A 14,497-nucleotide genomic window follows, 5' to 3' on the forward strand; every position below is an offset into this window, starting at 1 on the left:
CCCCGGGTCGAACAGAATGGCCGCAGTGGCCACGGTCGGTCGTAGGAAGCATCCGAGCGGCAGGGGCCCGTTCGCAGAGCCTAGTTCCAGCCTCCTCGCCTCACAGGAGGGGAAACGGAGGTGCAGGGAGAAGTGACGTGCTCAGATCACACAGAGAGCTGACCCTGCTCTGTCCCCTGCCCTAGTGATGGGCCACGCTGTTTGCTGGCCTTGGCTCCGCCTCCCCATGGGTTTCGCCGCACCTGCTATGCACAGGTGGGCAGCGTCGCGGGATTCCCGAAGGCTCGCGTGTCCGGCGGGGCCTCTGCCCACAGCACCGCCAGGCACCCACCGGCCAGGCTCCGAGAGCAACGGGACGGGCAGCTTCCGGGCCCCGCACGAAGGGTCAGACAGGCAGCGGGCTGAGCTGAGTGGGAAGGAGGCCCCCAACCCTGAGCGAGGGCATTCCCCAGCCTGGACCTGTTAACTGGGAACCCCTCACCTATGCCACAGCCAGCCGTGGGCAGGGTCCCCAGCGCGGATGGGGACAGGAAGCGCCCCCCCCCCCCCCCCGCCTCCCACAGGAAGGCAACAGCGGAGGGCACAGGTTCTGACTCTCGGGCCACTGGCCTCTAACGTGGCTACTTCTCTGTGCTGGGCCGTCCCATGTGCCCCTACACATTAAAGGCCAGTGGCAACCCCAGGTGTGACAACCAAAACTGCCACCAGACTGTGTCCAGCGTCCCCTGGGAGACAGACCTTTCCTGGGTGAAAACCAATGGGACAGGGGCAGGATCCCTAGGCTGGCAGTAAGGTTTTTTTTGTTTTAATGTTTATTTTTGAGAGAGAGAGAGATTGCAAATGGGGGAGGGGCAGAGAGAGAGGGAGACACAGAATCCGAAGCAGGCTCCGGGCTCTGAGCCCGACACCGGGCGCGGGGCTCGAAGCCACGGACCGCGAGATCATGGCCCGAGCTGAAGTCAGATGCCTACCCGGCTGAGCCCTGCGGGCACCCCTGAGGCCGACAGTAAGGACGAGCCGAGCTGAGTGTGCAGGTGACTGTCACGCTGACCAAAGCCACTGGACACAGACACCACTTTCCCTCTTGTTATTCTTATAAATCAGGTTTCCAGAAACAGATGTAAAAACACTGGCCTTCGGCCTGTCCACAGTGCAGCGTAAGGAGTGGACAGTGACGTCCAGGCCGAAGGGCAAGGGGTCACTGTGCACCCTCCCAGGCCCGAGGGAGTGGGGGGGGCCCTGCTGGCATCCCTTGGGAGCCCCGGGTCCAGGCAGACCCACAAACAGGCGGTGGTGGGAGAGCGGCTGGGGGTCTGGGCAGCTGGCCCCCCCCCCCCCCCCCAGGGAGAAGCCCGCTCGGACAGGGGAGCGCTGGAAACAGACCCCGTTCAGTCCCGTCTGGGTGGGCGCCCAGTGACCAGGGTCTGCTGCGGACGGGCGGGCTGCAGGAGGTGCGGGACCCTCAGCCTGGACTCGGGGGGCCCCCGGGGAGGGCGGCTGTGCCGGCACCCCTGCCCGAGGCCATAGGCGGGCTCCACAGCCCCTGCCTGCACCCAAATGGTCCTTCTGCTTTTTGCTCCGGATGCCAGTCGGCGACCTTCTCGTCCCCCTTTGGGAACACGCCTCTCCTGATGCTTCCGGGTAAAGTCTGGGTGCAGTCCGCGGCACGCTGTGACAGCCAGGCAAGGAGTTTTGGGTACAAACACAGTGAACACTTCTTGCAACGGATTGGGCTCAGCATTCCCACTGAGCCTGGTCCTTGTTTTTGCCATCACGCCCGCCACCAGTGCTGAATGACCGCAGGCGGGACACCGCCTTTCCCGGGGGCGTGCACACCAGGATTAGTGGGCAGCCGGCTGTGCAGAACCTTCCAGAAACGTCAGCTGCTAGATTCAGTGGGGGCAACAACATGGAAGCTACGCGGCGAGGGTCGAGGCCATGGGCCGCACACCCCTGGGTGGACTTGGGCCACCGCGCCTCTCCTGTCCCCTGCTGGGCCTCGTGGGCTCCACGGCAGCCGTGCAGGTCCCGGGGGAAGCCGGGGGTGACAGGTGCGGAGGGTGGCATGGAATTAGTGCCACATTTTGAACGGCTGCCACTCTGCGGGGAAAGCGCCCCCTCCGTGCACATCACGGCACCAAGTTGAAGGACCTCGATGGCCACGCAGTGAAGCCCGTGTCCACTAGAAACACGGGTCCCCAGTCCTGCCTGAGCAAGTTTCTGCGTTCTGCTCTTTCCCCTGCTTCTGTCACGATGGCCCCAGCAGCACGTTGTCTTCTTGAAAAAACTCCACTGTGCCTTTTTAGGGGGGACATCCAGCTTTCGACTAAAACAAACGAGGTCAGGTTTTCTCCCCGGTGAAGATCCCAGAGGAAAAGGAGCTCCCAGGGACCTTCCGGTGTTGACCGGTTCCTGCATTCTGGACACGCTCACACATGCACAGACACACGTACTCACACACACACAAGCACACGCAGCTCAGAGTGCAGGAGGGGAGGGGGCCCCGCACGTGCGCCTCTCACAACAGCCCTGAGTGACCTCCAGCCGGCAGGGGAGGTCCTGGAGGAGACCCAGCTCGCCTCACTCCTTCCTAAAGAAGCCGCCCTTCCTCTGGTCTCAGAAAGCCCCCATCCCCCAAAACCCCCACGCGTTTTTGGGATTGAGAAGGGTTCTGTGGGCTCCGGGGGGCTGGGGCGGGGGGAGGAGCCATCACGAGGCACCTTCCTCCTGCATTCGGCAGCAAAGGCGGGGAGCCCGCTCACTTGGGGGCATGTGCGTTTGGAGCTGTTGGCCCTTGTGAGAGGTCCTCGTTCCAGGATCCGGGCGGCACCTGGAACATTCTCCTTGGGATCAGGCACGGTCCTACGTGTCCCTTCCAGGCCAGAGAGCCTCCGTGTCCGTGAAGCCCCCTTGTTAATGGCACCGATGGGGGCAGATGGTCCCCTCTTGGCCACCAGGTCCGCCAGAGTCAATTCCCAAGCTGCCATCCGCCGTCCCTCCTGGTGGGATCTCACAGAAACCCTGTCCACGCTCCAGGTGGTGAGTTCTCATCAGACACGGTCTTGGAAAGAAACAGAAGGGAGAGCGTCACGGAGCACTGTGACTGCTTCCCTCCTCTTGGGGGCGGGCGGCTGCTTTCTCAGGACATAGGATGGTGGAAACGAAGGACCGGAAACTCAGAAAACCCACAAACAGTGTCCTTTGCCTGACAGGCGGGCCCTGGTGTTTTGGCAAGTTGTGTTCTGCAGTTGTCTGACTGGCTTGCGTGGCCTCAGGAGCACCGGTGTGACCAGGCTCAGCCGGGCCCAGCCTCCCCAGGACAAGCGTGGCTCACAGGGGTGCAGACGGGGCTCAGAGAGGGGTGGCCGTCTGCCGAAAGGGTCCAGTGCGGGCCAGCCCGCCTACGAGCCCCACTGCCCTTTGCAGCCCGAGGCACCTGCCACTTGGGAAACTGGAGGCTCTGTGTGTGGACGCTTTTCCCAAACTGGGTGGGAATCACTCGACCTTTGCTCCTGGGACAGTGGGCTGCCTGCTTCTACCAGGAGACCCTGAGTAACTGTTCTGTGACAAAGGGCTTAGCGTCCAGACTCCCTTGAGACCCCCGTGGGGGTGGGGTGGGAAGGGTAGGGAGGAGGGGGCCCAGGGAGAAGGGATGAAGTTTGGCAGATGTGCCTGGGGGTCATCATCAGCTTTCGTGGATGTCTGGAGAATTCTGTAACCCAATGTCAGTCAGCAAGCGTATACAAGGATAGGATTGCATGCCAAAGGGGAAAGTGTGACACGCCTTCTCTAGGGGCTCATCGTGTTTCTGAAAATGTCCACATCCAGCTCCCCGTCATCGAGGATAGCTCGTGCCAGAGGCCAACGCTGACAAAGCCACCGCCCAGCCATCCGCTCACGTGAACCTGCACCTGCTGTCCACGGGCCCCCTTCCCTCTTGGCAAACTCACCAAAGAGAACGTCTGCTCTGGCCTTGCAGCCCAGCTCCTGTTGGAACAAACCGGAAACACTCAGGGCAGGTAGCAGGGGTAGAGAGGCGTTGCTCTAGAGTCCCCAGTGGCCCTGGGTGCCACGCACAGCAGGGACAGACTCACAGGGGAGGGTCCCTCGGGCCACCTGGTTTTCCGGGAAGATGCTTTGTAAGGTGTCTGTGCTCCGGACTCAAGGCGCCTCTCCAGGGCCTGGCCAGATCGGCAGTGGGCCATGGGCCGTGGGAAGTGTTTCTGGGATGAAGGCATCGGCAACAAACCAGAAACTCCAGCAGCACATGCAGACTTGCATCAGGGAACCAGCGCTCCCCATGCCCCGACCCTCCCGGAAGACCCGGAAGATCCCCAACTCTGTCAGTATCTTGGGGGATGCCCGCCAGGCCGAGCTGGGGAGACATCTCTTCCCTGTGCCCCCCACTCAGGGCCTTCCCTACTGACCCTGGTTGACATGGCTGTGACCGTGTTCATGTTCTGGGCTTTCCTGCCTCTTCTGTGAGTTCTGCTGCTTTGTTTTGTAGGGTCAACACCCAGCCTTTCTCAATCTTTCTAAACCCCTTTGAGTTTGGCCAGAGTTCAACAGCCTCGTCAGGACCAAAGGCGGCTTGGCCTCCATAGAAAAGGGCTCCGTCCTGACGTCTAAATCCAGAAGCTGGCACTCCCACCCCACACTGGGAGAAAGCCTCACACGGCGCCCTCGGCTCGGCTGTGTCAGAAATATGGAGCCCACGACATCAGGGGCCACGCCCAGGACCCACGTCCCAGAGTTGGGGGAGCCGCTAGAACTCGTGAGCGTGAACGCTATTAAAGCCGCACTTCGCAGGAAAGCGACGTCTTGCAGAACTTTTAACGGGTACCTGCGTGGATCCTGCGGGGGGCACCTGCTTCGGCACACCCAGCCCGTAGCCACGGCCACGGCCACGACCACGCCCAGCACGATGAGGGCGCTGAGGACCGCCCCTTGTTTCTTCGGGGCATCGGCTTGGCTCTCGGTGATGCCATATTCCGTCCCGGTGACCGTTTCTACGGGAGAGGAAAATAACACAAGACTGAAAGGGAGGGGAGGAAAGGGGAGGGACCCCTTCCATCCTGAGCAGGAGAAAACCGAGGGAGGCACCGAGGCCTCAGAACTTCCCTGGCTTTGCTTTGTGATGCTTAAAATCTGCGGCTCTTCGGTGGGGAGGGGTGGAACTCCACCTTTTGGCGACCTGGAACCCCAGCCCTTTCCAGCCGCCGCCACCTGGGCAGGGCATGGTGGGAAGCACAGAGTCCTCCTGGCTTTCAAAAAAATGTTTACTGTGATTTAATGCATCATTTTATTTTTATTTTTATTATTTAGTTTTATAGACAGATTTAAAAAAAGAAAGGCAAAAGTCACACAACGCAGTGAACACAGCAGCAGCATTTTGTACGTTTCCAGTGGGGCACGGCCATCGCCACCGTCTGGGTGCAGAGCTTCTGCGTCGCGCCCGGAGACGCCGTCTCCATCGGCAGCCACTGCCCTTCCCCTGCCCCCGCCCCCACTCATGGACTTTCCATCTCTAAGGATTGACCTATTCTGGACATTTCATATAAACGCGGTCACACGGCGTGTGTGCTTTCTGGCTCCTCACTGACCACGGCGTTCTCCAGCTCCAGCCGCGTGGCAGTGAGTATCAGTGCCTGGACGGAAGTGTTAATCTGTTCGCTGCTCGTTGTGAGTAATGCTGCTCTGAACATTCACGCACATGTGAGTCCATCTGCAATTCTGCCGGGTACAACCCAGGAGCGGAATTGCTGGGTCACATGGAAACGCCACGACGACCTTCAGAGGCACCGCCAGGCTGTTTTCCAAAGTGGCTGCACCATTTTGCGTCCCCACCCCCCCACCCCCCCACCGTGCATGAAGGGTTCATCCGTCCTCTCTTAACGTGATTGCTTAGCCCCTTGGAAAGTGGCTCTCCCAGGCACACAAGGAAGGGAAGCTTGTGATAAACGCCCCGTACGTCTCCAAAATGGGAGAAACCACTCAGTGGCTAGGTCTTGAATGCACCTTGGAATCATCTGGAAGCCTTTAAACGTGTCCTGGTGCCCGGCTAGCCCAGGGGAGCAAATCCAATGGGTCGGGGCTCGGGGACTTTTACGGGCTTCCCAGCCATCCCACAGCACAGGAGCCGAGGCCGCAGCCCTGAGAGAACCTTCTGGTTCCCCTTTCCCCTGCTGCCGGGGCCGCCTTGCCGGGGAGACCACTGCTGGGAGGCGGCCATCAGAGGCAGGCTTTTTGGTACAGCCCTTGTCTTGGTCCATTTGGGCAGAGAGGCCAGGACCACAGGGTCACGAGGCCGTGCCTTGACTTCAGGGAGGAAGATGTCGGGCCCGCAAGGATTCCTGGGGGTCAGGGCCAGTGTCACAGCATGCGACCCACGTGGGCTCACGGGCCCACACTCAGGGGCTTGTGCTTGGCGTGACTGCTGCCACTGCCCCCTGGGACTCTCATAAGGCCCGAACCAAGAGCTATGCTTTCTCTCCAACCTGTGCGGGGCCCCGTAGGGCATGGGCAGGCCCACAAGAGTCCATCGTGGAGCTCTCCCGCCTCCACCCAGGGGGACCTGTCATCTCAACACTAGTGACAGGGACGCAGATTGAGAGAGCCCGTGGCCTCTGTGGAGTCGCCTGCCTGCACCCCTCCCAAGGGGAAGCCCCGAGCCCGCAGCCAGGCCAGCTGCCGGCGGCTGGAACCCCAGCATGGGCACTCTGGCCCTCTAAGCGGCAGAGGCTCAGCCATGCCTTCAACCCTGATGCCGCCGCTGCCCGGTCCTACACAACCTTCCAGGCCTCAGCCCCTCGTCTGTGAAGTGAGTCACCAAACCTGAGCTTGAGAACGAAGATTAAGTGAAACCACTTAAGCACTGAGCGCCCGGCCCCATTCCTGCCCTCGGCAGCCGTGGTGAATTTCGTCGTCGAGTGCTGCCTATCACCTCCTCCCCCTTCCTTCCAGCTTCCGGAAGCCACTGCCCAGGCACCTTGCAGGGGCTCGGTCTTCTGGCTCAGAGGACCTCCTGAGTCACCGCAGGCCTACAGTCTTGGGTCGGTGTCAGGGGACAGACCCCGGGGACCTTACCTGCCTGAGTGCTGATCGTCGTCAGGTTTTGGTGCAAGAGCACGTTCTCTATGCAGCAGCCGACGTTCACGCTGGGGGTCCGCCGGATCGTCAGGACACTGACCACGTCGTACAAGCCCTGTGCATTCAAGGAGACCGTGTTGTTCTGCAAGGTCTCGTTCAGCAGGCTGTTGTCCGTCCTGTTGATCCAGTACACGTTAGGCCTCGGGTAGCCGTTCACGGATGTGCACGTGAACGTCAGCTCCTCATTCTCGGAGGGGCCGCTTGGGGCCCTGACCACGGGCATGCTGTAGTTGGCTGCAGGGGGGAGATGGGTGGTGAGGGAGGCAGGTTCTGAAGGTCAGAAACAGAGGGGCACATGGTTGGTGCCCAGGGCCAGGGTAGAGGGGAGGTGGCCCAGCGTGCCCTGACCGCGGGCCGGGCAGCCGGCACACACCGCCGCCCCCCAGCAGGGCTGCTGGGCCCGCACCCCCTCCCCCATGTGAGCAGGCGGGGCGCGTGTGGATCTCCGGTGACACGGGAGGCTCGCAGGACTTCCGGAGGGGACAGGGTCCGGGGTCCTTGGTTGACTTTTTCTTCCTAAACTCGGATCTCCCTTGGTGCTTCACAGCATTCTCTTCTAATTTCATTAAGAACACCTAGTTGGACTTGAGATGCAGAATTTAAGGCCCAGACAGCAAGGTTAGGAGTTCTTCTGTGACACCAGGTGACCTCAGGCTACGGAAAACTTCCCAGGAGCTGAATGAGTTTTCAACCAGTTCAGCTTCCCGCTCGGTTGGACAGAAACCCGCCGGCAGAGACTAGGACGTTCTTTACGGAAGAAACAGGTGAAGGAGCCCGAGAATGGGCCTCGTTAATACTTTCTCTGGGATGCAAGGCTGGGGTGGGGTCTGTCCCGTCAGCTTCCATGGTCTTACCTGCCACGTGTAACGTCACCACGACATCCAGAATCTTGTCTAACTCCAGGGATTTCCTAAACACCAGGCAGTTGAACCTCTGTTCGTCCTGGGGGGTGATGTTGTGCAGGTGGAGAGAGAAATCACCCCGCTTCATGCTCTCCAGCGACAGCCGGGCCCTGTCCCTGTAGCGGTTGTCCTCGTGGCCCGCGGAGCTGTTCCCGGAGAGGTAGTAGGTGACCACGGTCTTCGGTGTGCCGACGACACTGGTTTGCCAGTACACATAAAGGTCATTTAAATCAAAACTGTGTCTTTCGGGGAAAACGCAGCTGAGCTCCACGTCGCTGCCCACCAGCGCCCTGACTTCTTTCTCTTGAACATCTGCTGTGGTTCAGAAAGCACGACATTTACTTGCTACGGTTGAGTCCCAGCCCACGAAGTTCTCTAACTAGGGGGAGGGAGGCTTTTTGGTAGCAAGGGTCAATCAGACACCTATTCTGACTCATTTCAGTAGAAATGTTAATGCATTAATCAAACAGACGTAGGAATGTGCTAGCATGTTTAAAATTCAAACAGTTTTGGAAAGCACTATATTCTCCAGCGTGGATTTCCGCCCCGGTGGGAGAGGCCGGCATCGGGAGGAGTCGGGGGAGGGGCGGGCACCCAGGACGGCTCTGCACGGTTTGGGCCACCTCTTGGGTGTTTATAATTAACTCAAAGTAAAAAGCTTTTTTTTTTTTTTTTAATTAGGACATTTACAAGAAAACAGTTTCTCAGCAACAGCATTGTATTAAAACGCTGCTCGCAGGGCATCAGAAAGGCCCACGAGCCGAGTCTAGAGCCGCCGCACCACCGGTGCGGCCATGGCAATGCCCGTGTCCCCTGTCCTGCCATCCTCGGGGCTGGAAGGCTCCACAAGGTCTCAGCCTTGGCTGTGGTGCCAGATCCCTGTTCCTTGCTCTTCTGGAAGGTGGTGGCTCTGGAGGCTCCCCGGGGCTGACTGGGGCAAAGGGGTCAAGAGAAATGGGAAGCCCCAGCTCATCTGGAACGCGGAGGGACGGAAGCGACTGTCGCTAAACACGAACTAAGACAAGAACTGCAGGGGCTGCACAAGCGGCCCCTTCGTGGCCTTGAATCTGCACGTTCCCCTAGGCCCCGAGCCCCGCTTTCCCGTAGGGCCCCCTGCAAAGGCCAGAAGGGCCGCAGTGAGGTGGCACCCGCATCCGCAGCCCCGGCAGGAGCCTCTCTGAACTTACTGGCTTGCAGGGCGCTGAACAGGAGCAGGAACATTCCAGCACTGGAAGGAAACGACCGGAAAGGCAGGTGAGTTCCCGCTCCTCCCAAACCTCGTGGGCAGCAGTGCTCGTGCCCACAGAGGAATGTGAACACACCCACAGCCCAGCCCGTCAGACGCGCCCTCCCCCCACGCACAGCAAGTCCTGAGCCACCAGCCAGCTCACAGGGTGGAGGGAGCCACCCCCCAAGCCACTGCCTTCAACCCTGTGCCCGCCTGGCCTTTGCCGGGGATGGATTCCAAGAGACTATATGAAATCAGAAAAACACACTCTCAGGGACACCTGGGTGGCTCAGTCAGTTAAGTGTCCAACTTCGGCTCAGGTCACTATCTTGCGGTTTGTGAGTTCGAGCCCCGCGTCGGGCTCACTGCTGTCAGCGCAGAGCCTGGAGCCTGCTTCGGGTCCTCTGCCCCCCTCTCTCTCTTTGCCCCCCCCCCACTTGTGCGCTCTCTCTCTCTCTCTCTCAAAAGTAAATAAATCTCAAACAAAAAAGAAAGAAAAAAGGAGAATACGCTTTCAGGGTGTTTCTAGTCAGAGCTACACTTAGGTTTGGGGAGACAGAGAGGCTGTAACATGCCCCGCAGCAGGGTCGACTGAGCGCAGGGCGGCGTTCTGAAAGGACACGGTTGTTCTGAAACTACATCTGGTGGCTCTTCCAGAGCAGGCGGGTGGCTCAGCTGCCTGGGGCCAGCAAACCCCTCTGGGGACTTCCAAGGCTCTTCGACCCAGACCTTCGACCCCAGGGACTCCACACCGTGTGCAGCTCAGCCCAGCCACCCCCTCCTGAAGGCCTCCCAGGCTTGTGTCCGCTGAGCTCTGGACCCAGAGAAACCCCTGCCTCGCCCGCCACAGCCGTCATCTGAATGTGCACAGACGCATGTCCCTTGCCGAGTAAACTCAGGTCTGCATGGCTGTCCGGCCGAGCTGGGCCCAGGCCACCAGGGGCTCCCTCACACCAGAGGCCACAGCCTGCAGACAGGCCTGTCGTCTCTCCTGTCTCTGTTGGGGCCACCATTGCTGCTCGCGGGGACAGCTCCCATAACCTCCACCTGCAGCCCCCTTCCCTGGAGCCAGAGCAACCTTCCAAAACACAAGAGCTGCGAACACCCTGGTGGCTCCCGTGGTGCCCATCAGACCCCCTTCTGCACTGAGGATCCAGGGAGCATACACCTGCTGGGCCTCCTCTGGTTATCTGGGGGCAACCTGAGTCACAAGCACTGGCCTTGGGGAGGGAGCTGGGTCCGCCTGCTCCCTGGGTGCGCCCTGGGTCCCCTGCTGGCCCACCTGGTCCCCAGCCTACACCCCAGACTCTGGGGTGTGGGTGACCATGAGGACGTATTTTCTTCGCTTGAGAAAATGATTGTAACTACCTGCATTTATAACTGGGGACACCCGGTGGCAACCAGCTTATCAAGGCGGGCACGCCCCCGACCTGACCTGAAGGGGGCGCTCTGGCCAAAAGCGGAGAGCAAGGCAGAGTCACCCAGCTCTCCCGCCGGCACCGCGAGCGGTGAGCTGAGCCGGGGTGCCAGCTTCGCACCTCCTCCGGGTTGGTTCTGCCGACGGGAGGACATGTCACCCAACAGTGGGCACCGGCTGGCCTTGGAGGGAGTGGCCACGGCACTGCGAGGTCGCGCCCCACCGCTGGGCAGTCCGTGCCCTCGTCCCCTTAATGCGGCGCGCGGCTGCTCTCCTTTAGCTTTCGCTCTCGCGCTCTCGCGGCGGGCACCCGCCCCCAGGCACACCCACGCGCCGCCGTCGGCCTCCCACAGCGCGCCCCGCCGCTGGGCGGAGGCCACCCTCCTGCAGGTAGGGCTCCGGGCGCAGCGGCGCTCCCAGCGGCCGGCCCTGCCCGCGGATCCGGCCGGCGCCGCCAGGTGGGCGGGTGGGGGGTCCTACCCGGCCCCCTGGGGATCCTGCTCCCTGCTCCAGCTTCTCTTCTTCCGGTGCACCCGCAGGACCCGTCCTCCCCGCCCCCGCACGCTCACCTTGTCAGCCGCATGGTGGGGGCGGGACCTCGGGCCGCCGGAGCCGTCGGAGCGAGAAAGACCTCGGACTGCCGGAGCCGTCGGAGCGCGGGAGCCCAGGTCTCGCTGCGCGCCTCCGCCGCTCTGCGCGCTAAGTGAATCGCAAGAGCTGACTTTCCCCAGCGTCCGCCCGGGGCCTCGCCCCTGTTCCCACCCCCTGCCCAGTCCCTCCCACGCCCTTGGCCGCAGGCGGGGCTCGGAAAAACGGAAGCTCGGTCACAGGCTCCACAAAGTTAAGCCCTCCCCAGCCGCTGGGCGCCGAGTTGGGAGGGTGGTGCGTGGTCCCGGGGAGGAGGGCGGCCGAGGGCTCTGCGGGAGGCTGGCGGGGCTGTGGGAGGCTAAGTGCTGCCCCCCGGTGTCGCGCAGAACGTCCGCGCCCCGATGGGGAGGCAGAGGCCGGCCTTTGGAGGTGAGGGCCAACGAGGAGGGGTCCCCTGAGCTCAGCCACCTCCAGCAGCCCGTCCTCCGTTCACCAAAGATGTAGCGCACACCCACCGCGGGCCAGGTCCTTTGTGAGCGCCAAGGACCGACTGTTAAAACCAGACAGGCCGTCCCGGGAAAGTGAACATTCCCGGGGAATCAAGGGAGGAAGCGGGGCCCGGGAGACTGGGGCAGAACGCCGGGGAGGGCGGCCGGGGAGGAGCGGAGCCTGCAGGTGAGACCCGCGGCCACGCAGGGGCGGGGCCGGCAGTTCCGAAGCTCTGGGGCTTCACCCCTTCCGGGCCTCTGGGAAATTGGGTGGAGGGCGTACCCAGGCCAAGCGGGGCCGCCCTCCGTTTTAGCCGGGGAGCCAGGGCCAGGGGGCCAGGCCAGGGCTCCATTCACGTGTCCGGAGAGGGCCCGGGCCGTCCGAACTCGACGTGTGGCGGCGTCGTGAAGGGGGCGGGAGATGGGAGCCCGCAGGAAAGGTAAGATACGGCTGGGAGAGCAGGGTGTGGGCGTGAATCAAATCCTAGAGAGGTCTCAGGACGCTTCCTATTCCCGGAACCAGAACGCCAGGGCCATATTCTGCGCGCAGCCGGGCACGCTTGGGGGAAGGGCACCGGCTCAGACCCAGCGGGTCCGGAAGGGGACACGACGCGGGTGGCCCTGCTGTCCCTTGGGTTGGCAGCGACTGGCAGCGGAGGGCCCGCGGGTGCGGAGGGAGAGCGCGGGATGGGAGCAACTCCACCTCCCGGCCCTCACGGGTCCAGCCCCGCCCACAAGCGCCGGGGTTCCCTCTGATTGGGCGGGGGACGGGCTACGCTGCACTGATTGGCTAGCGCCTGGGTTGCGCTCCACCTCCGGAAGCTCCCCGGGGAGCCCACTCCGCGGGTCTGGTTGACCGCCCCCCCCCCCCCCCCCCCCCACCCAGTGCGATCGCCGCCGGAGTCGCAGGCGAGGGGAAGGAAGGTGCCCAGTCGGGTGGGCCCCGGAAACGCAGGCCCTCGATGCAGCCCGGGCAGTGCCCCACAGCAGCGGGGAGGCGGGAGGGAGGGGGCTTGCAGGGGCTAATCTGCAGAGCTGAGGGGTGCTGTGGCTGGTGGGGAGGCACCAGGTTCTGCTTTCTGAGCAGCGCCCCCACCCCTCGCCGCAGACCCCAGAAGGTCAAGTGCTGCTGCCAGGCCAGCCAAGAATGGGGACTCGGACCAAGGAAGCGCTGTTTGTTGAGCAGGTAGAGGAGTGGCAGGGAGAGCAGCAGCTGGGTCGGAAGGGACATCCGGGCAGGACCCGGGTCTGGGGGAAGTGGCGCACCCAAGACCAGTCTCAGGGACCTCAGCCTGATGAGTGCATGTTGGATTCAGGAGCTTTGTGACCTGAGACAAGTTAGTTAACTCCTCTGTGCCTGCCTTTTCTCATCTGCGGAGTGGAGACAGTTACAACACCTTCCTCAGAAAAGCAGCTGACTTAATACGTGGCTATTGTGAGCGGATACACATAAAACATTCACACCAATACTGGCACGAGGATTTTAAGACAAGTGGAAAAAACAGAACATTCCTCTGAAGGCTTCCTGCAGTGGAGGAAAGGTTTCCCTTTCTTCCCCTTGACAGTGACCCTGTTTCTCAGGCGGTCAGAGAGTGGAGAGAGAGAACATCCAGGCCTCCCTGGGCACCAAGCAGCAGTTGTATTCGTGCTGGGAATTGGAAGTCCTTGGCACAGACGAGGAAGGAGCAGGCTGCACTTTGCTGCTGGAGACCCGAGCTTCCTGTCAGCTGTCCTGAGCAGCTCCCTTGGGGTCTGGCACAGCGCCTTGCTGTTGACATGTGGGCGTCCCTGGTCCCAGAGAGCCCACCCTTCTAGTGCGTGTGCCAGTTTCCTGGGCGAGCCGTAACGAATCACCAAAACTTGGCGTCTTAAAACAACAGAAATGTATTCTCTCAAAGTTCCGGAGGCTGGAGGTCTGGAATCAGAGCTCCTTTGGGGACTTGACATGAGGCTACTTCCCATGTCTTCTGCTCTTGGTGGCCCCAGGCTCCCGCGGCTTGCAGCTGCTTCTCTGTCTCCAGGGTCATGACCTTCTCCTCTGTATGAGGTCAAGTCTCCCTCTGCCTCCCCCCATAGGAACCTTTGTGATCACATTGAGCTCCCCCCCCCCAGTAATTCCCGACAGCCTCCCCATCTCGATTTCACAATGTCAGCTACATTTTTTTTGCCATATAAGGTGACATTCACAGGCTGCAGGGAGTAGGACAGGGACATCTTTTGGGATCTGTGGGTGGGACTAAATACTTGGAGAATTTTGAGGTATTTGAGGATCGACAGTGTTCTGCTGTTTGAGCGGCTCTGGGCGCCTACTTGGGAGCAGTCTGATAGAAAGCACACACCAGGGGCGCCTGGGGGGGCTCGGTGGGTTGAGCGTCCCACTTCAGCTCAGGTCATGACCTCCGGGTTGGGGGTTCAAGCCCCGCGTCGGGCTCTGTGCTGACAGCTCGGAGCCTGGAGCCTGCTTCCGATTCTGTGTCTCCCTCTCTCCCTGCAACTCCCCCACTCGCACTCTGTCTCTCTGTCTCTCTCTCAAAAATAAATACACATTAAAAAATTAAAAAGAAAAGAAAAAGAAAGTGGACACTAACACATTGGCCCCACAGCACTGTTTCCCTGGGGTGGAAGCAGCCTGGAGTCAGCCCCTCCCCACCCTCCTATCCCCCCCACCCCTGTCACCTCACCCTGTCCAGACAGTTGTGATGAGCTCACATTTTTGTCAGACTGG

At 61.3% G+C, this 14,497-nt stretch overlaps 1 protein-coding gene across 1 annotated transcript; it reads right to left on the reverse strand.

Moving 5' to 3' along the window:
- Positions 1-1,072: 1,072 nt before the first annotated feature.
- Positions 1,073-11,449, reverse strand: ICOSLG (inducible T cell costimulator ligand). The gene is made up of 7 exons (XM_086676105.1): positions 11,266-11,449; positions 9,239-9,279; positions 8,004-8,366; positions 7,087-7,383; positions 4,844-5,009; positions 3,951-3,987; positions 1,073-3,061 (listed from the first exon to the last, which is right to left on the reverse strand). Exons 1-7 carry the CDS (start codon positions 11,277-11,279, stop codon positions 3,011-3,013), a joined length of 969 nt encoding a protein of 322 aa, XP_086532231.1. The 5' UTR covers positions 11,280-11,449; the 3' UTR covers positions 1,073-3,010.
- Positions 11,450-14,497: the final 3,048 nt, after the last annotated feature.

The sequence above is a fragment of the Puma concolor genome, chromosome C2 (genome assembly GCF_028749965.1).
Source record: "Puma concolor isolate L17-30 chromosome C2, mPumCon1.1.hap2, whole genome shotgun sequence".
NCBI classification, from domain to species: Eukaryota; Metazoa; Chordata; class Mammalia; order Carnivora; family Felidae; genus Puma; species Puma concolor.

Excerpts from the sequence above, each read along its gene's own strand:
- ICOSLG (XM_086676105.1), bottom strand. Across the intron at positions 5,010-7,086 it reads GACGATCAGCACTCAGGCAG|AAACGGTCACCGGGACGGAA; the intron begins GTAAGGTCCCCG and ends CCTCTCCCGTAG. Across the intron at positions 3,988-4,843 it reads CCCCCGCAGGATCCACGCAG|GAGCTGGGCTGCAAGGCCAG; the intron begins GTACCCGTTAAA and ends TTGTTCCAACAG.